General features: G+C 32.6%; 2 protein-coding genes and 1 long non-coding RNA gene across 4 annotated transcripts; 2 read left to right on the top strand and 1 right to left on the bottom strand.

Annotated features, from left to right (window-relative positions):
• Nucleotides 1–2,890: 2,890 nt before the first annotated feature.
• Nucleotides 2,891–4,602, top strand: LOC123008193 (alpha-amylase). The gene is made up of 5 exons (XM_044403875.1): nucleotides 2,891–3,095; nucleotides 3,145–3,290; nucleotides 3,336–3,540; nucleotides 3,588–3,792; nucleotides 3,847–4,602. The coding sequence occupies exons 1-5, from the start codon at nucleotides 2,922–2,924 to the stop codon at nucleotides 4,581–4,583; spliced, it is 1,467 nt and encodes a 488-aa protein (XP_044259810.1). The 5' UTR covers nucleotides 2,891–2,921; the 3' UTR covers nucleotides 4,584–4,602.
• A 1,855-nt stretch (nucleotides 4,603–6,457) lies between these two features.
• On the top strand, nucleotides 6,458–8,453 carry LOC123008192 (alpha-amylase-like). Its single transcript, XM_044403874.1, has 6 exons — nucleotides 6,458–6,680; nucleotides 6,725–6,870; nucleotides 6,920–7,124; nucleotides 7,171–7,375; nucleotides 7,424–7,726; nucleotides 7,779–8,453. Exons 1-6 carry the CDS (start codon nucleotides 6,480–6,482, stop codon nucleotides 8,195–8,197), a joined length of 1,479 nt encoding a protein of 492 aa, XP_044259809.1. The 5' UTR covers nucleotides 6,458–6,479; the 3' UTR covers nucleotides 8,198–8,453.
• Nucleotides 8,258–9,941, bottom strand: LOC123008195. Of its 2 annotated transcripts, XR_006412929.1 has the most exons (4): nucleotides 9,807–9,941; nucleotides 9,624–9,755; nucleotides 9,374–9,574; nucleotides 8,258–9,103 (listed from the first exon to the last, which is right to left on the bottom strand). It is a non-coding gene; the product is annotated as an uncharacterized LOC123008195 (long non-coding RNA). The 2 variants fall into 2 exon arrangements; XR_006412928.1 differs by having other exon boundaries at nucleotides 9,374–9,755.
• Nucleotides 9,942–15,791: the final 5,850 nt, after the last annotated feature.

A 15,791-nucleotide genomic window follows, 5' to 3' on the forward strand; every position in this document is an offset into this window, starting at 1 on the left:
CCTTGCACTGTCTCGTCTAAAAACTGGAGGGATGATTATTACGACCTTGATAAAAAGACCTACACAATTCTTATGTAAACACTTTATTGCAATTGATTGAATGTAAAAAATACGTGGAGTACAAATTTTTAGGCCAGTTGGCCAATTTATGCCTTTAGTACGCACTTATCTATTAGATAAGAAAAGTTTTACGACATTTTATTTCAATTGTAATTACATGTACGGAATGCAAATCGTGCTTGGGTTATTGTACAGTCATGACTCTTCGCTTCAACAAGCTCGCTCTATTAATTTTGCAAAATAAATTAATATATGATTTATTTTTGTTTCGCAATGGCGTGACGTCATTTCAAAAAAATTTTTGACTTTGAAAATTCAATGAGTGTTTGAAAGTAAATAAACTTTTGTGACCTTAACCCGATTATTAAATTTTAACGTAATTATTGATCCGCTAAACAATAATCTTAATAAGCGTTTAGTGTGTGCAATGTTTGTTTTCGTATCGCAAAACTTAACACTTTTGAAATATTTAATGCGGATGTATAAACTTGTATTGAAGTCTCATTAAATTTTTCATTGGTGAAAACCGTGAGGAACAATTTGCTTAATTTACTTTCCAGTGAGTTTAGAAGATTAATTAAAAATCGTTTTGCATAATTAGTCGAAAAAAAATATTTCGAAGATTCTCATCGAGTTGCTTTATTATTTTTTTGGTAGCACGAAATGGAAATTAAATTACAGTATGTACGTTACTATTAAGTAATGCAATAAATAAAACGTTTCGTCACAGAAAAGCGAATCTTCCTTTTCCTTTTGAGACAACAACAATTACCATGTTAGCAAAAACGTGATTTCAAAATTTGAAAATCACGAAATGCGACGATTGATTTCTCACTCAAGAGTCATTTATTCTTGGATCAGTGCTTATCTAATAATAGAAAATTATTTAACAATAATTTATAATTATAAGTATAAAAATCTAGCAAAAATTTCATTTTTCTTGATTAAAATCTGACACGACTTGGTCGAATGAGTATAAACGTACCCAGTTTAACAAAAATAATTCAAGACTAAACCGGTATTTATTTTTGAGTAATGATAAGGTACACAATAGATAAAATAATAAGAAATTTCAAATTTGAAGCATGGATTTTTTTTAATCCACAAATAGGTCCACCTTATCAATTAAAAAATTGATGAGTTTTGCAATGAGCAATTTAACCGTTTTGAAAGTTCCATTAATTGTTATTACCAAAATTGGTGGTTATTCTTAAACACAATCGACTTTCGCAACAAAATATCAAAGCACAATTTTTTATGTATTAATAATATCACTAAGTAGACCTTGGTTTGGTAAAATCAAAATACGAAAGTAAGTGTCTTTATACATATGGTTGAAAAAAATCACGCACGACTGACTTAAGTAGAGGTATTCATGCTCATCAACAAATCAAGGTAATTCTTCCTCTTAGAGCAATAATTAATTATTTTAACAAGGTGAATAAGTATCCATTAAAATATTTACGGTTATTATTACATTAATAAAATTTCAAATGCTCAAATGTGAACAAATCATTAATTACTGTAATGAATCTAACTCGAATTGATAATGTAGTAAATGTATTTTATTAGTGGAAGTTTTTTATGGTTTACAGGTATCTAATTTTTTCCACTATATTATGTAGTGTCATTTTTAATCTCAAAAGATACAATCATAAATCCAAAAATTACTTGGAATATATTGTTTGCAAATTAATCACGGACTTAACACACCCACATTGAATGATAGAATGATCAAGCGTAAAATTTGATTAAAAAGCTAATAAAAAAATCTTTTTCTAAAAGAATTATGGATCATTTTTATATTTAAAGAAAAATTCTATTTTTCTTAATCTTTTCAACTTGTAATTTTATTCAAAATAAACATGCTATTTAAAAGTACTATCAAAAAGATGCAGTACAATAGATTATAAAAATATTATTTTTCTAACATTAAAACAAAAAATCACTTTTGGTTTCTTCACACCATTATAGACCCCTGTAATAATATTTACGTTAATTGTAAATGTAATGGCTTAAATGTTTTTATTTGAAGTTGTCTTTGGTGCTAGAGAAAAACAGTTTTTTGTTTCTTCTTCTGGACGCTTTTTTCAGGCAAAAAGCTAAAATATACAAAATATGTAAAAATTGTTGTTGTTTTTAATAAGAATAAGTATCTACACATTTGAGTGCAAAAAAAATGCAAATTGATTTTTTTTTATAATGTAATTTGGCCTGTTAATAAATGACAGCTTTTTAATGTTGTTTTTTTCACAATTTACAATGTCATAATTATCAGGCATTTTCCAAACTGCTATCAAGTTTTTCCATTTCGTTTTTAACACTGACTATGACACTGCACTGGCAAAACCACCAAATCCGACATTTCTTTTGATAGTTTTCTAACCTTTTTGGATATAACTTTTTTCACACTATGTAAATCTCTGAAAAATTAGACAATATTGTTTTTGACAATTTGCGTTTTTTTTCCATTTAAGTGAAGTGCATTTCATTTTGGCTAGAATGTGTCCCTTTACAAAAACAATGACTACAAAGTCATTAATATTTTTTAACAACAACTAACAACCTTAAAATACATTTTAATACACATTTCAATAAAAGTATTCCGTTTTAGTAAACTAGAAAAACACAAATATCTCATTCGTTAATAATTTAAATTTGTCTCTTTTCAACGTTACAAATTATTAACTCTGTTACAAAGATTAGTCACGCGTTTTATCACAAAATCTTTGTTATTTTCGCAAACAAACTGTTACAATTGATCTAAAAATAATCATAATTTGATATAAGTACCTACTCTCAAATAGTATAAAATAATTGGCATGGAATACCACAATCAGACTTGAATCCGACACTTCACAATGTATTTCAAGCAAATCCTCGTCCTGTGTTTCATAAATTTGGCTTTGTGCCAAAAGGATCCACATTTTGCCGATAACAGAAATACGATAGTGCATTTATTCGAATGGAAATGGTCAGACATCGCTGATGAGTGCGAACGATTCCTAGCACCGAAAGGTTTCGGAGGAGTTCAAGTAATTTCTTTCGTTTTAATTTGAAATGGTTTGATTTGTATTATTTAAGATTTCACCACCTAATGAAAATTTGGTTGCAACAAACAGACCATGGTGGGAAAGGTACCAACCGGTGAGTTATATCCTCAACACACGATCAGGAGACGAAGCGGCTTTAGCCGATATGATCAGCAGATGTAATGCTGTTGGAGTTAGGTATTGTTGGACAAACTAAGGAAAATTTATTTCTTTTTTGCGCAGGATTTTTGTAGATGCTGTAATTAATCACATGACTGGAATGGGTGGTACTGGGACCGCAGGGTCACAAGCCGACCGTGATGGTAAAAATTATCCGTCAGTACCCTATGGGTCTGGAGATTTTCACGACTCTTGTTCAGTTAATAATTATCAAGATGCTAGTAATGTCCGAAATTGTGAGCTAGTTGGTCTTGCTGATTTAAATCAAGTAATGTCTTATAACAATAATAATTTGTGTTAATTGGAAGTTTTAAGGGTTCTGATTACGTCCGAAGCAAAATTGTCGAATACATGAACCATTTAGTCGATTTAGGAGTAGCAGGATTCCGGGTAGATGCAGCAAAACACATGTGGCCGGAAGATTTGGCTGCAATTTACTCCGCATTGAAAAATTTAAACACCGCCCATGGTTTTGGCGATGGTGGAAAACCGTTTATTTTCCAAGAAGTGATAGATTTGGGTAACAAAATCATCTTAGAGAGGACAACTTTTACAAAATTTTGAAACTCTACAGGTGGTGAAGCAATCAGCAAACACGAATATACCGGCTTTGGTACTGTTATAGAATTCCAGTATGGTGTAAGTCTTGGTAACGCTTTCCAAGGAGGCAACCAATTAGCCAACTTAGCAAATTGGGGCCCCGAATGGAACCTCCTTGATGGTCTCGACGCCGTTGCCTTCATCGACAACCACGACAACCAAAGAACAGGAGGCTCCCAAATCCTCACTTACAAAAACCCTAAACCATACAAAATGGCCATTGCTTTTATGCTGGCCCATCCATATGGTACTACCCGTCTAATGTCAAGTTTCTCGTTTGATAACAACGACCAAGGGCCGCCGCAAGACGGTGATGGTAATTTGATAAGTCCGAGTATCAATGATGATGGTACTTGTGGTAATGGTTACGTGTGTGAACACCGATGGCGGCAAATTTTCAACATGGTTGGATTTAGAAATGCCGTTCAAGGAACGGGAATAGAGAACTGGTGGTCAGATGGCAATCAGCAGATTGCTTTTGGAAGAGGAAATAAAGGATTTGTTGCTTTTACCATTGGGTATGATTTGAATCAGCATTTGCAAACGGGACTTCCGGCTGGGTCATATTGTGATGTTATAAGTGGAAATGTGGAAAATGGGACTTGTTCGGGGAAAACCATCACGGTTGGGGACGATGGGTATGCCGATATTTCCCTCGGAGCTAATGAAGATGACGGAGTTATTGCCATTCATGTTAATGCCAAATTGTAAATAAACAAATAATATTTAACAGTCTTGTCTCTTATTGTTAAGAACCTTGATTAGAGTTTGATCGAGAGATAAATATTTTGCGACCTTCTTTACTATTTTTAGGAAGTCTTGAGTCGTTCCAAATTGACATCTTGTCATTTAATACTAAATCGAATATAATATTTAATAATAGTTATTTATGTATCAAAGCAGTAAAATCTAATTTTTTCATTACGAATATGTGTTTAGTTACCGAGCGATAACCGTCATTATTATTTCTTAAGAACATACAACCTTAAAATACATTTTTAATAAACTTGTAATAAATGTATTATGTTTTAGTAAATTAGAATTAAAAAAACAATTATCTCATTGGCTAATAAATTTAATTTAAATTTGTTTATTTTCAACGTTACAAATGATAAAGTCTTTTAAAAAAATAGACACTTATTTTATCACAAAATATTTTTAATTTTTACAAACAATGTGTTACAATTGATCTAAAAATAATCATAATTTGATACAAGTAGGTACTCGCAAATAGTATAAAATAATTGCTATAGAATAACAACTTGAGTCCGATACTTCATAATGTATGTCAAACAAATACTCGTCCTGTGTTTTATAAATTTGGTTTTGTGCCAAAAAGATCCACATTTTGCCGATAACAGAAACATAATAGTGCAAAATTAGTCGATTTACAAATAACAGGATTCCGGATCAATGCAACAAAATACATGTGGCCGGATGATTTGGTTGCAATTTACTCCAAATTAAAAAAAATTAAATACCGACCATAGTTTTCTTGATGATGGAAAACCGTTCATTTGCCAAGAAGTGCAAGATTTTGGTAAAAAATTCATCTTAGAGACAATTTTTACAAAACATGAACTTCCGGCTGGGTTATATTGTGATGTTATAAGTGGAAATGTGGAAAATGGGTTTTGTTCGGGAAAAATCATCACGGTTGGGGACAATGGCTATGCCAATATTTTCCTCGGAGCTGATGAAGATTACGGGTTACTGCCATTCATGTTAATGCCAAATTGTAAATAAACAAATAATATTTAATCGTCTTGTCATTTTTTTGATTAAAATTTGATCAAGTGATAAATATTTTGTTACTTTTTATACTATTTTTAGCAAGTTTTGAATCATTCCAAATTGGTATTTTGTCATTCAATACTAAATCGAATATAATAACAATTATTATCAATAAAAAAGCGAGATTTTTTAACCTTGACAACCCGAAAAAAAATCAGTATATTATCTCGTCATTTCCTGTTATTCTGTAAACAAAAATTTACTTTTCTTAGGAATTTATTTCGTTCTTTATTTGGGCGGAAATTGATTATGCACTTTAACGCTCAACACTCGTAATTATTTTCGCCTACGATTCAGCCACGGAGAGAATAGTAAATAACTGTTGTTCTTGTAGTTTCATTCATAGCGAAGTGTGTCATGAACGACTGAAAATTCTGGCCCAAATTTTCAAAATATCTTTCCACCAAGAAATAAAAAATGTTTTTATAAAAAATAATTGGAATTAAAGAATTTATGAGGCGTTCAAAATGATACATTTTTAAGTGCATTGCCAGTGGTAAAAACAAATCAATATTAAAATGTAGAAAGTATTATTAAAATAAAAAACTCCAATTTTGAATATAAACATGAACCTCAAATTTAGTTAATGGGAACAGCCAGAGGCGTAACTAAAAATCAATTAAACTAATTTTTCAAATGTAAAAAACATGAATCATACTAGTATCTAAAACACAAAAATTAAAAAGTATTTTTCAATATTTTAACGTTTAGTGCGTTTTTTTGATTAGATAGACCACATCATGTCAGAAAACAGTTTTTTATTTGCCAACAAAACATTTAGATAAGTTGGGGTCATCTTGCTGTCCATTGATAATGACCCAAACAACTGATATTCACAAGATGTTAAAACTTCTGTCGTGTCTGTGTTTTCTTCCCTTGATAGCCCCCTCATACAAATCGCCCCATTTCTCCCCCAACCGCTCCACAATCGTACACCTTTTCGAATGGAAATGGGACAGCATCGCCTCCGAATGCGAAAACTTCCTCCAACACAAAGCCTACGCCGGCGTTCAGGTAATAAATATGATTATAATCCCGCGGCTTTTACCCTTTTGTAGGTTTCACCCCCGAACGAAAACTTAATAATTGACGGCCGACCTTGGTGGGAAAGATACCAGCCTGTGAGCTATGTATTGATTACGAGGTCCGGTAACGAGAGTTCTTTCAGAGATATGGTCAAAAGATGCAATGCTGTGGGTGTTAGGTACCCTAAAAAGCGACTCGATTTTTTTTATTTGAAGGAAATGTTGCAGAATATATGTTGATGCCGTTATTAATCACATGTCGGTCGGAAATGGGGTTGGGACCGGTGGAAGTGTTGCAAATGCTACACATAAATTCTTCCCAGGAGTGCCATACGGGCCGGATGATTTCAATAAAAATTGCGTAGTAACAAACTTTGATAATAATGAAAATGCAAGAAATTGCGAATTGGTGGGTTTGAAAGACTTGAATCAGGTAAAACGCAACAGTTATATTCGCAAAACGTTCAATTTTTTTCCAGAGTAAAAAATACGTAAAAGAAAAAATAATTGAATACTTGAACCATTTAATTGATTTGGGGGTGGCAGGGTTTCGAATTGACGCCGCAAAACACATGTGGCCCTCAGATTTGAGAGAAATTTACTCAAATCTGAAAAATTTGAATTCGGAATTTGGGTTTGCCGAAAATTTGAGACCTTTTATTTATCAGGAAGTGCCAACAATGGGTAAATAAATAACACATTACTTGAGTCATGATATTGTTTTGTATTCAGACAAGGAATATACAACATTGGGGGCTTTAGTCGAGTTTAAATTTGGAAAATCGTTAAGTAACGTTTTTAGGGGAAATGATAAATTAAAATGGTTGATCAATTGGGGCCCATCATGGGGTCTAATTGATGGTTCTGACGCTGTCGCTTTTATTGACAATCATGACACCCAGCGAGACAAAGACCAACACATTTTGACTTATAAAAATGCGAAGCAGTATAAAATGGCTGTTGCATTTATGTTGGCACACCCATATGGTACGACCAGGATTATCTCGAGTTATGCTTTCAACGATTTCAACCAAGGTTATTTTGTTTAGATTTTTTATTATTACTGTTATTATTAATTCTTGTTTAGGTCCCCCAGCTGATAAAACTGGTAATATAATTCCTCCAAGCTTTAATACAGACAACACTTGTACCAATGGTTACATCTGTGAACACCGATGGAGAGAAATCTACAACATGGTTGAATTCCGAAATGTTGTTGCAGGAACAAATGTTGAAAATTTCTGGTCAAACGATGATCAACAAATTTCGTTTTGTCGTGGAAATAAGGGTTTTATAGTTTTTACTAATTGGGAGGATGTTGAACGAGATTTACAGACGTGTCTACCTCCAGGGATTTACTGTGATGTTATATCAGGAGGTCTGCAAGCCGGAAATTGCACCGGGAAAGCCGTTAAAGTAAAAAGTGACGGTAAAGGGTTTATTCGGCTGGGAGCTTTAGAGTTTAATGGTGTTCTGGCCATTCACGAAAAATCAAAATTGAAATAGTTTTTTTTTGGCAGAGAAAGTCGATTTAATCACATGAATTTTAATAAAATTGCTTGGCGCTGAAGTTCTATACATACAGAATCAACGTTTGAGTTAAATTAAAAAATAAATTATTTCTCTGTTCAACTGACGCTTCAATGACAAAATTATTATTAAATAAATGAAATTATTAATGGTTTGACAAGGTCAATACAGCTATATAAAATGTGTTTACAAATAAAGTACAATAAAATTAATCGATTTATTTTCACTACAACAACAATTTTTTTTGTCTACTAACAGTGGCAACTTCCTTATTACTAACGACACCCAAATTCTTTTCGGATCAAGTCTTATTGACCAAATTTTCAGAAATGATATCACAATAAGTACCAGCAGCTACCCCAATCTAAATTTTTTCAGTCAAGTTTTTGCAAACGCTACAAATCACTCGAGAAAACGCATTCTATTGTTTGTTATTTGACCATCAATTTCCAATCTGTCCCTGAAACTACATTTCTGAAATCGATAATTTTTGTCACTTAAGGCCACCGGTGTTCACAAACAGAGTCATTCTCACAAAAACCATCAGAATAAATAATTGGAGATTTGATATGAGTATTTTCAGAGAATGTCAAAAAATAATAATTCTAAATAAAACTGGGGGAACCATAAAAGTGTGACAGCATAAAAGCTAGAGGCATTTTGTTCTGTCTCAGATTTTTGTCAAAACTTGGTCGTTGCGGTTGGCTGCTGTGAGTGTCAACAAAAACAAGTGAGTCAGTTTTCAAGACGAAACCCAAGCAGGGGCCCAATTTTGCAAAGTTGATAAATTGCCTTTGCCACTGAAGACCGAACTTATTGCTAGACGATTCAAACACAATTTCGAGGTCTACGTATCCCTCATTTCCGATCACGACATAATACCTAAAAAAATATTGTTTTTAGTAAAATAATTTTTATCAAAATCACACGATTTGGCAGATGAAAGCTTTAGTTTTGTCCGGAAAAAATTGTGTTGAGATCAAGAGTAGTTTCAACTCTTCAATCGTGATGTATTTAACTGAGTCAGCCCTAAACCCTACAACCCCAAACTCAATCAACTTATTCAAATACGTTACAATTCTCAGTTGCACGTTTTGTGTGGACTAAAATAAAACTTTTATCTTCCACAAATCGAACTTTCCACTCAAATACTTGGTCTAAGTCTCTCAGATTATTAAGTTTGCAGTTTCTCACAACTTCAGGATTTAAATAATTCGGAATATTACAAGTAGGATGAAAATCCTACGGAGTGTAAGGCACGCCAGGATAAATTTTAACATCACTCATTGCTTTATTTTCTGCCGTACCCATTCCTGTGGTTCCCTGTAGTTGAAAATCACATCTGCATAAATCCTGAAATGATTTATTCATCGAGTGGTGAAATTCCGAATTGGAATTTCACCTAATTCCGACTTTGTTACATCTGGAAATTATGTCAGAGAGTTGGGATTCGAAGCCGTAGAACAGTATGAGGTTGGTATCTTTCCCACCATGGGCGGCCTTTGACAATCACGTTTTCGGAGACTGGCGAAATCTAGTCATTAAAAAGATAAAAATGAGATAAAGTGATTAACTAAGACGGTACCTGAACTCTGTCGAAGGACCTATATTGAAGGTACCTCTCACACTCGTCGGCAATGTCAGATAGTTTCTATTCGTTTAAATAAACGATGATGCTACGATAAGTACCAAAATTTTTATTTTTTGACTTTGAACAAGCCAAAAGTTAAAAAAATACTATCAACACAAACTTTGGTTTATTCATTTTGAGAGACACAATAAAAATATGCGAATAAATCATATTATCAAATAATTAATCAAAGAGAGATTAGTTAAGTATCAAATTATATGTTACTTAATCAATTGAAGAGATCATCTCAATAAAGGACAAAGTCGTTACAAGGCTAAATAACGCGATATATTTTTCTAAATTAATTAGTACCGGGTTAGTGTTAAAGTCAGTGAAGGTTACTAATTACAAGAGCCAGAAATCAGGTCTAATAGAGACATAATAGTGACATAACAGTATACTCTCTTTAATTTCCTACAATTATCATCTATTGTTAACTCGAGTGTCGACACGTTCCGATGGTATCTCTTGTTTCTCATGTAGTAACAAATTGCAAAATTGTGCCCTTTTGGGTATTTCTTCCCCCAAGTTCATTAACTTGACCCGTGTTGTAATATTTTTCGATTTGTCAATTTCTCTTGACCTTCCAATCTCGAGTTACAACGTTGTTACTTTTAATGTTTGTAGTTTAGCGAAAGTAATGCCTCAATAGCGTTGTCACTCATCTAACAATAGAGATTGGTGAGATAATTTATCGCAAGTTTCGTGATTCATCTACAATTCATTAGGATGAAACCTATAGATGGATTACAGTGCGGAACGGGAGCTAATGTTTTCAGCCTTGTCGATTTGTTGCACATCTAAAGTCCACGTTTCGACTAATGTAGGTTACTCAATTCGTATTTCGTGCATTCATATTGCAATAGGTGTAGGTACGTCTGACCTCAGATGGTACTGTTTAAGTGTGAGATCATTACCTGGATGATGAGTTGGAAACGGCGAGGCAATTACCGATGAGCTAATTTCAATTTAAATTTATCGCGAAAATGGTACCACAGGACGATTACTAGCACAGTTGCACAATTAATGCACCAGGAGGAAATGTGCAATCTTGCAGCGATCAAACAATGTGATTCTGTGAAATAAACAAAAAATTCTAGGTTGTTTTGAAATTTGTGAACTACATATTCAAAATGATATCAAACAAACGCTTCTGTTCTAGCACACTGCTTTCTTTAATGCTTCCATAGAAAAAATTACAGCAAAGTTTGCAAAGATGCGGTTTAGACACACTACACCACTAAATAAGATATAAACCTATAGTAAATATCATGAGTAATGTATTTTTAAAAATACATCATGATAGGACGATCCTGCGTGATAATTATTTTAGGGGCAAAGATTAACGGTATAGATTAAAGTAAAATAAGAGCTAGAGAATTTGTTGTTTAAATTTTACTTTTATTTTTATTTTTATTGATTACTACAAGTAAGTATGTAAAAATTAAAGTAAATTCATATATTATTCAGATGCAAAAAATTTGTCTTTAAAATATTTCTACCTACACCTTTCCAAATTTCACTAAACACTAAAAAATTTGAGAAAAAAATTCCCTCGGTCCCGATTTAGATCTCACCACGTTCTCAATAAAGCCGTCTTTTTATCAGATTAATTTAAAGTCCTTATTCGTAAAGACAATTTATCACGTTCTTTTCCAAATCTTTTCGGTGTCATTTTTTCCGACGTTATCATCTTATCGACTTGCATGCATCTGGTACAACTATCTCTTTTTTATCAGCTTTGTGCCACTTAAAACAGAAAAAAAATGACACAAATTTGTTTAACAAACATGTAGCGATGCTTCGAGTTTGTTTATATAAAACAATAGTTCGTATTTGGTGTCGAGAGCAGTGAGAAAATGTTGCAATTTTTCTAATTAGTTACAAATTATTAATTATTAGAATTTTGTAAGGGGAAGAGTGAAAGCCCGTGTATTACCCTTCACTTCCATTACACTAACATTTTGTACAAATAAAATATTTACACAGGAGGTGCGTAATTTATACAGTTTAAATATTATCGCATTAAAACAATTATAGAAATTCTTTGTGTTATGTAAATATTACATCTGTATATGTAAACAAGTCAGGTTCTCAGTGTATGTAAATTTAGCTTTGATGTTGATTAGAGGAGAAAACTTGGAAGCTAGTTTCAGTTTCCAGCGATGTTAGTTCTAATTGTAATTAATTTTTAATTTAAATGCAAGCTGTAAAATCTATGTAATTACATTAAGTAAGCGTTTCAAAAGCTTGTGGTGTCTTTGCAATAATAAAACACTGCAATAAAGTCTCAGGTCAGGGCTTAAATTTTTTTCGAAAAATAACCGTATGATTGATCACCCGCATGCAAATAGAAAGTCCTCGTCGGTTTGTGGAAACAAAAATTCCAGTCTTTAAGCACCCATGCTCTGAATGCTGTAATTAATTCCGAGATGTCCCGGAAGATCTTCCGGTCGCTTTCTCCCGACTCAAGGTCACATTGTTACACAATCATAATTTTTTAAGCGTGTCGTTTATCACAATTGTCTGTCATGGCAGTGTAATTACTGTCATGACTATGTAATGAGCATTTGATTTTGAAGAGAAAGTCGGGGAAATGAGATTTTTCGGGAGCATAGGCAATTAATGACCCAGATCGTGTGAATTGTGATGTTACTCAAGATCGATTTTATTATCGATTGATTCCGAAGCAGTCGACCGAATTTGTGTCAAGAATTTCGCGGCGAATTTTTCACCTTGTGTAGAGCGGTTTGACGCACGTCTAATTAATGTAAATTGCACGGGATGGATGGGTGAAGTAAGGATTATTACGACACTCATTCATGGCATAGTCGTGCACGACGTTTTACTGTTCCTACTTTAAATCACATCGGTCGTATTTTTTGCAACAAAAAACAAATTAAAGATATTTCAAGATAAAATTGATATGTATTGTATATTGAAAAATGTTGTAGTTGACGTAATTCAAAAAATTTTAATTGCGATTCAAGATTTATTGAAAACTTTGTATAAATGTAGCTTTCAATTTTTACGGTACATAAAAATTAAAGTTAACTGAAATTCTTCTTAATTGAAAAAGTTTTTGTCTAAGCCAAATTTTTCCAGTTACGGTTCCTAACTTGATTTTGTGAAAATATTTTTCAGGGAGAAAGTTTAATTGTTTATTTTTTACAAGCGGGCGCGTGCTTTAAGAATTATTAGCATGTCGTTAAAAGTGTCATTGACATCTAAATTTACTGCAAAAGAAATTGCTTTCAATAATGTACATTTGCACACGTTTTCATTGTCTAGGTTTTATGACTTCTTCAATATTGACTTAATCACTAGAACAGAAAGTTGGTTCCGTCACGTATAATTAAAACTTTAAATTATGTTAAATGCGTCTAGTGTTCCACATTCGGTAGTTTATCATATTTTTAAGCTTTTTGCTTGGTTTCAACACGCAATGAAGCTCTAAATAACTGTTAGAGGAAAAACTTAGGATACACACCCTTTCCAGTACATTTACCGGCGATCGAAGTTTCATTCATAGTTAATTCATATTTGAGACGTAATCTAACTTGGTAAAGCAAGGTCAGTGCTATTACATTATCGTAAATCCGTTTAAGACACAAGCAATAGGTAAATTCTTTTTAACGGTTAACACAATAAGCAGTTTAAACCGCAAAATTTCATTTACTTGAATAACTTTACTCTTGGTTTTGATTTTTGAGTGAAGGGTAAGTTTAAGCTATATTTTGATTAAAAAAAAACAGAAATCTTAGAAAAAATTAACTCAGTTTAACACTCTCCTTAATGACGTCCCTTAAACACGAAACATAATTAACATGCAATAATCTTCTCTACATTTACTCATCACATTATCAACTCGTTACAAGCAAATTAATTTGCTTTCAATTAATCTCAATTTTCTGAAATTCCCATTATTTTTCATTTCGAAAATCTTCTAAAATTGGCAAAATCCTCGCCAATAAATCAACTAAAATCGTTGGGTTTTTTGATAACGTTAAGCTGTTTGAAAGTTGAACATTCGTCAGGTGACCTTTTTGTGAACTTTGTGGTTGAAAACGATCGAAGTTTCAAGAGGCGGAGTTCAGCAGGAAAGGGCGGATCCTGCAGGAGGCGTTTAAACGGGTGTGACTTGAAGCAGGATCAATACCTGGCCTGCTGTAACTTGGCTATTTTTACAGGTAGATAATCAGACCCATGGTACGCATAATGCACTTGTGATATTTTTAATTAAACACCCACTAACGTGAAAAAAGAAAAAAGAAATTGTTAACTTTAAGAAAAAAAACAAGAATTTAATAACAATACCCTTGATATAACTTAATAAACCTAAAACAATTCTCCATATTCAAGAACACAATATCCCCTTTCTTTTGGACTCAACTGCCACTTGACATCTCTTTGACATCGTCCTTGATTGTCCTTAGTATAATCAAGGACTCTTATACATCCCATATCCCAACATACACCCTCGTTTTAAAGTTAACCCTCCCTAAATTCAACATTTCATTATTTATGTTTCGATTTTTTCCGTATTTGAAGCAATTTGCGTGGCACTTGCAGACTTCTCCCCTTGGTCACCAAACATCACTTTCACCTTGAGGGTGGTGTGATCGAAAATTCAAATGAACAGCCGTGGGCTTCTGTCCCTAACAGGCGATGTGGGGGTAGTTGCGAGACTTGCATACAAACAGGACTAAATGCATCGTTATAGATTATAAATGTAATTAAAGAGATTATGTGGGCGATTGAGTGGTTAAGCTATCTTGAAAAATTTCAGATAATCGAGTTACTTTTAATGGGATTTGCATTGAAGGGTAACGAGAAATTTATCGGCTGTCAAACAGGAAATATATTTAGAGATGAAGAGTTGCTCGGTATTTCGGTTTGAGATGTAACGATCTGTAAGTTTGCAGCTTTCTTTGAAACAGACAAAAAGTTTATTACATACTTCCATTTATTTTAGTTTGAGAAAATCGTGAATTTTACATTATGGCTCATTATTTATGAAATATAATGCCTTGTTGTAAAGAAATTGAATAAATACAGTTAAAAATGTGGTATAATATGGTATTTTTTCTCAGTTTCTCTCTTAGTGATATTAAAATCACAAAAAAAATAATTCCATTCAGAAGCACTATACGCTAAGTGACCTTTTATATACAACTTCACAAGCTGTGACTAATATGCGTATTAGTTACGTTGCTAATAGCAACTGCCGTATTAGTCACAGGCTGAAGTTAGCTTTCTGTCATTCCAGATGTCTTTTAATTTAATTTTTAATTTAAGTAATTTTTTTGTGATAGTCATAGTATGTAACACGTGTATAAGCTTGTCTAGACATTCGTTTCATTAAACATTCGCTTCACTCGTGCCTAATAAAACTCATGTCTAAAGTGGCGTTTATAGCATTAGTTACGTAATATCTTTTAATCATTTTCACAAAGCTTCTCAAAAATTCTTAAAGTTACCATACAATTTTATTATTTATTCAAAATATAAATGACTTTGTTTTATAAGACATTTATATCACTTTTATTATACAGGGTGTTTCACATAATTTTACGAAGCCTGCGCCTGTAATAATACAATAATAATACATATTCCGATATTAACTCGATTACAAATTTTAAAAAATTGGATAATCTTCTCTTGTTTGTTCACCCTTTCAAAAATTACAACGTTTTTAGTTAGTTAGTGAATAAGGTACATAAATTAGAATCATATATTCATGCCGTCTCTTGATAGAACAAATGATAATTGTTTCTGAAAAACTGCAGTTTATGACTATTAAATGCAATAGTGATTTGTTTGACAGCTACTGTCAAGGGTTTCCAAAAATTAAATAATTAAATGGGTATTTTTTGTATCTAGTGTTTTGTGACTTTTGTATATTTAAATGCGTACATTAGGCGCAAGTCTCGTAAAGTT

Source organism: Tribolium madens, unplaced genomic scaffold (genome assembly GCF_015345945.1).
Source record: "Tribolium madens isolate multiple individuals breed KSU strain unplaced genomic scaffold, Tmad_KSU_1.1 Scaffold_3;HRSCAF=73;Tcas5.2_LG2, whole genome shotgun sequence".
NCBI classification, from domain to species: Eukaryota; Metazoa; Arthropoda; class Insecta; order Coleoptera; family Tenebrionidae; genus Tribolium; species Tribolium madens.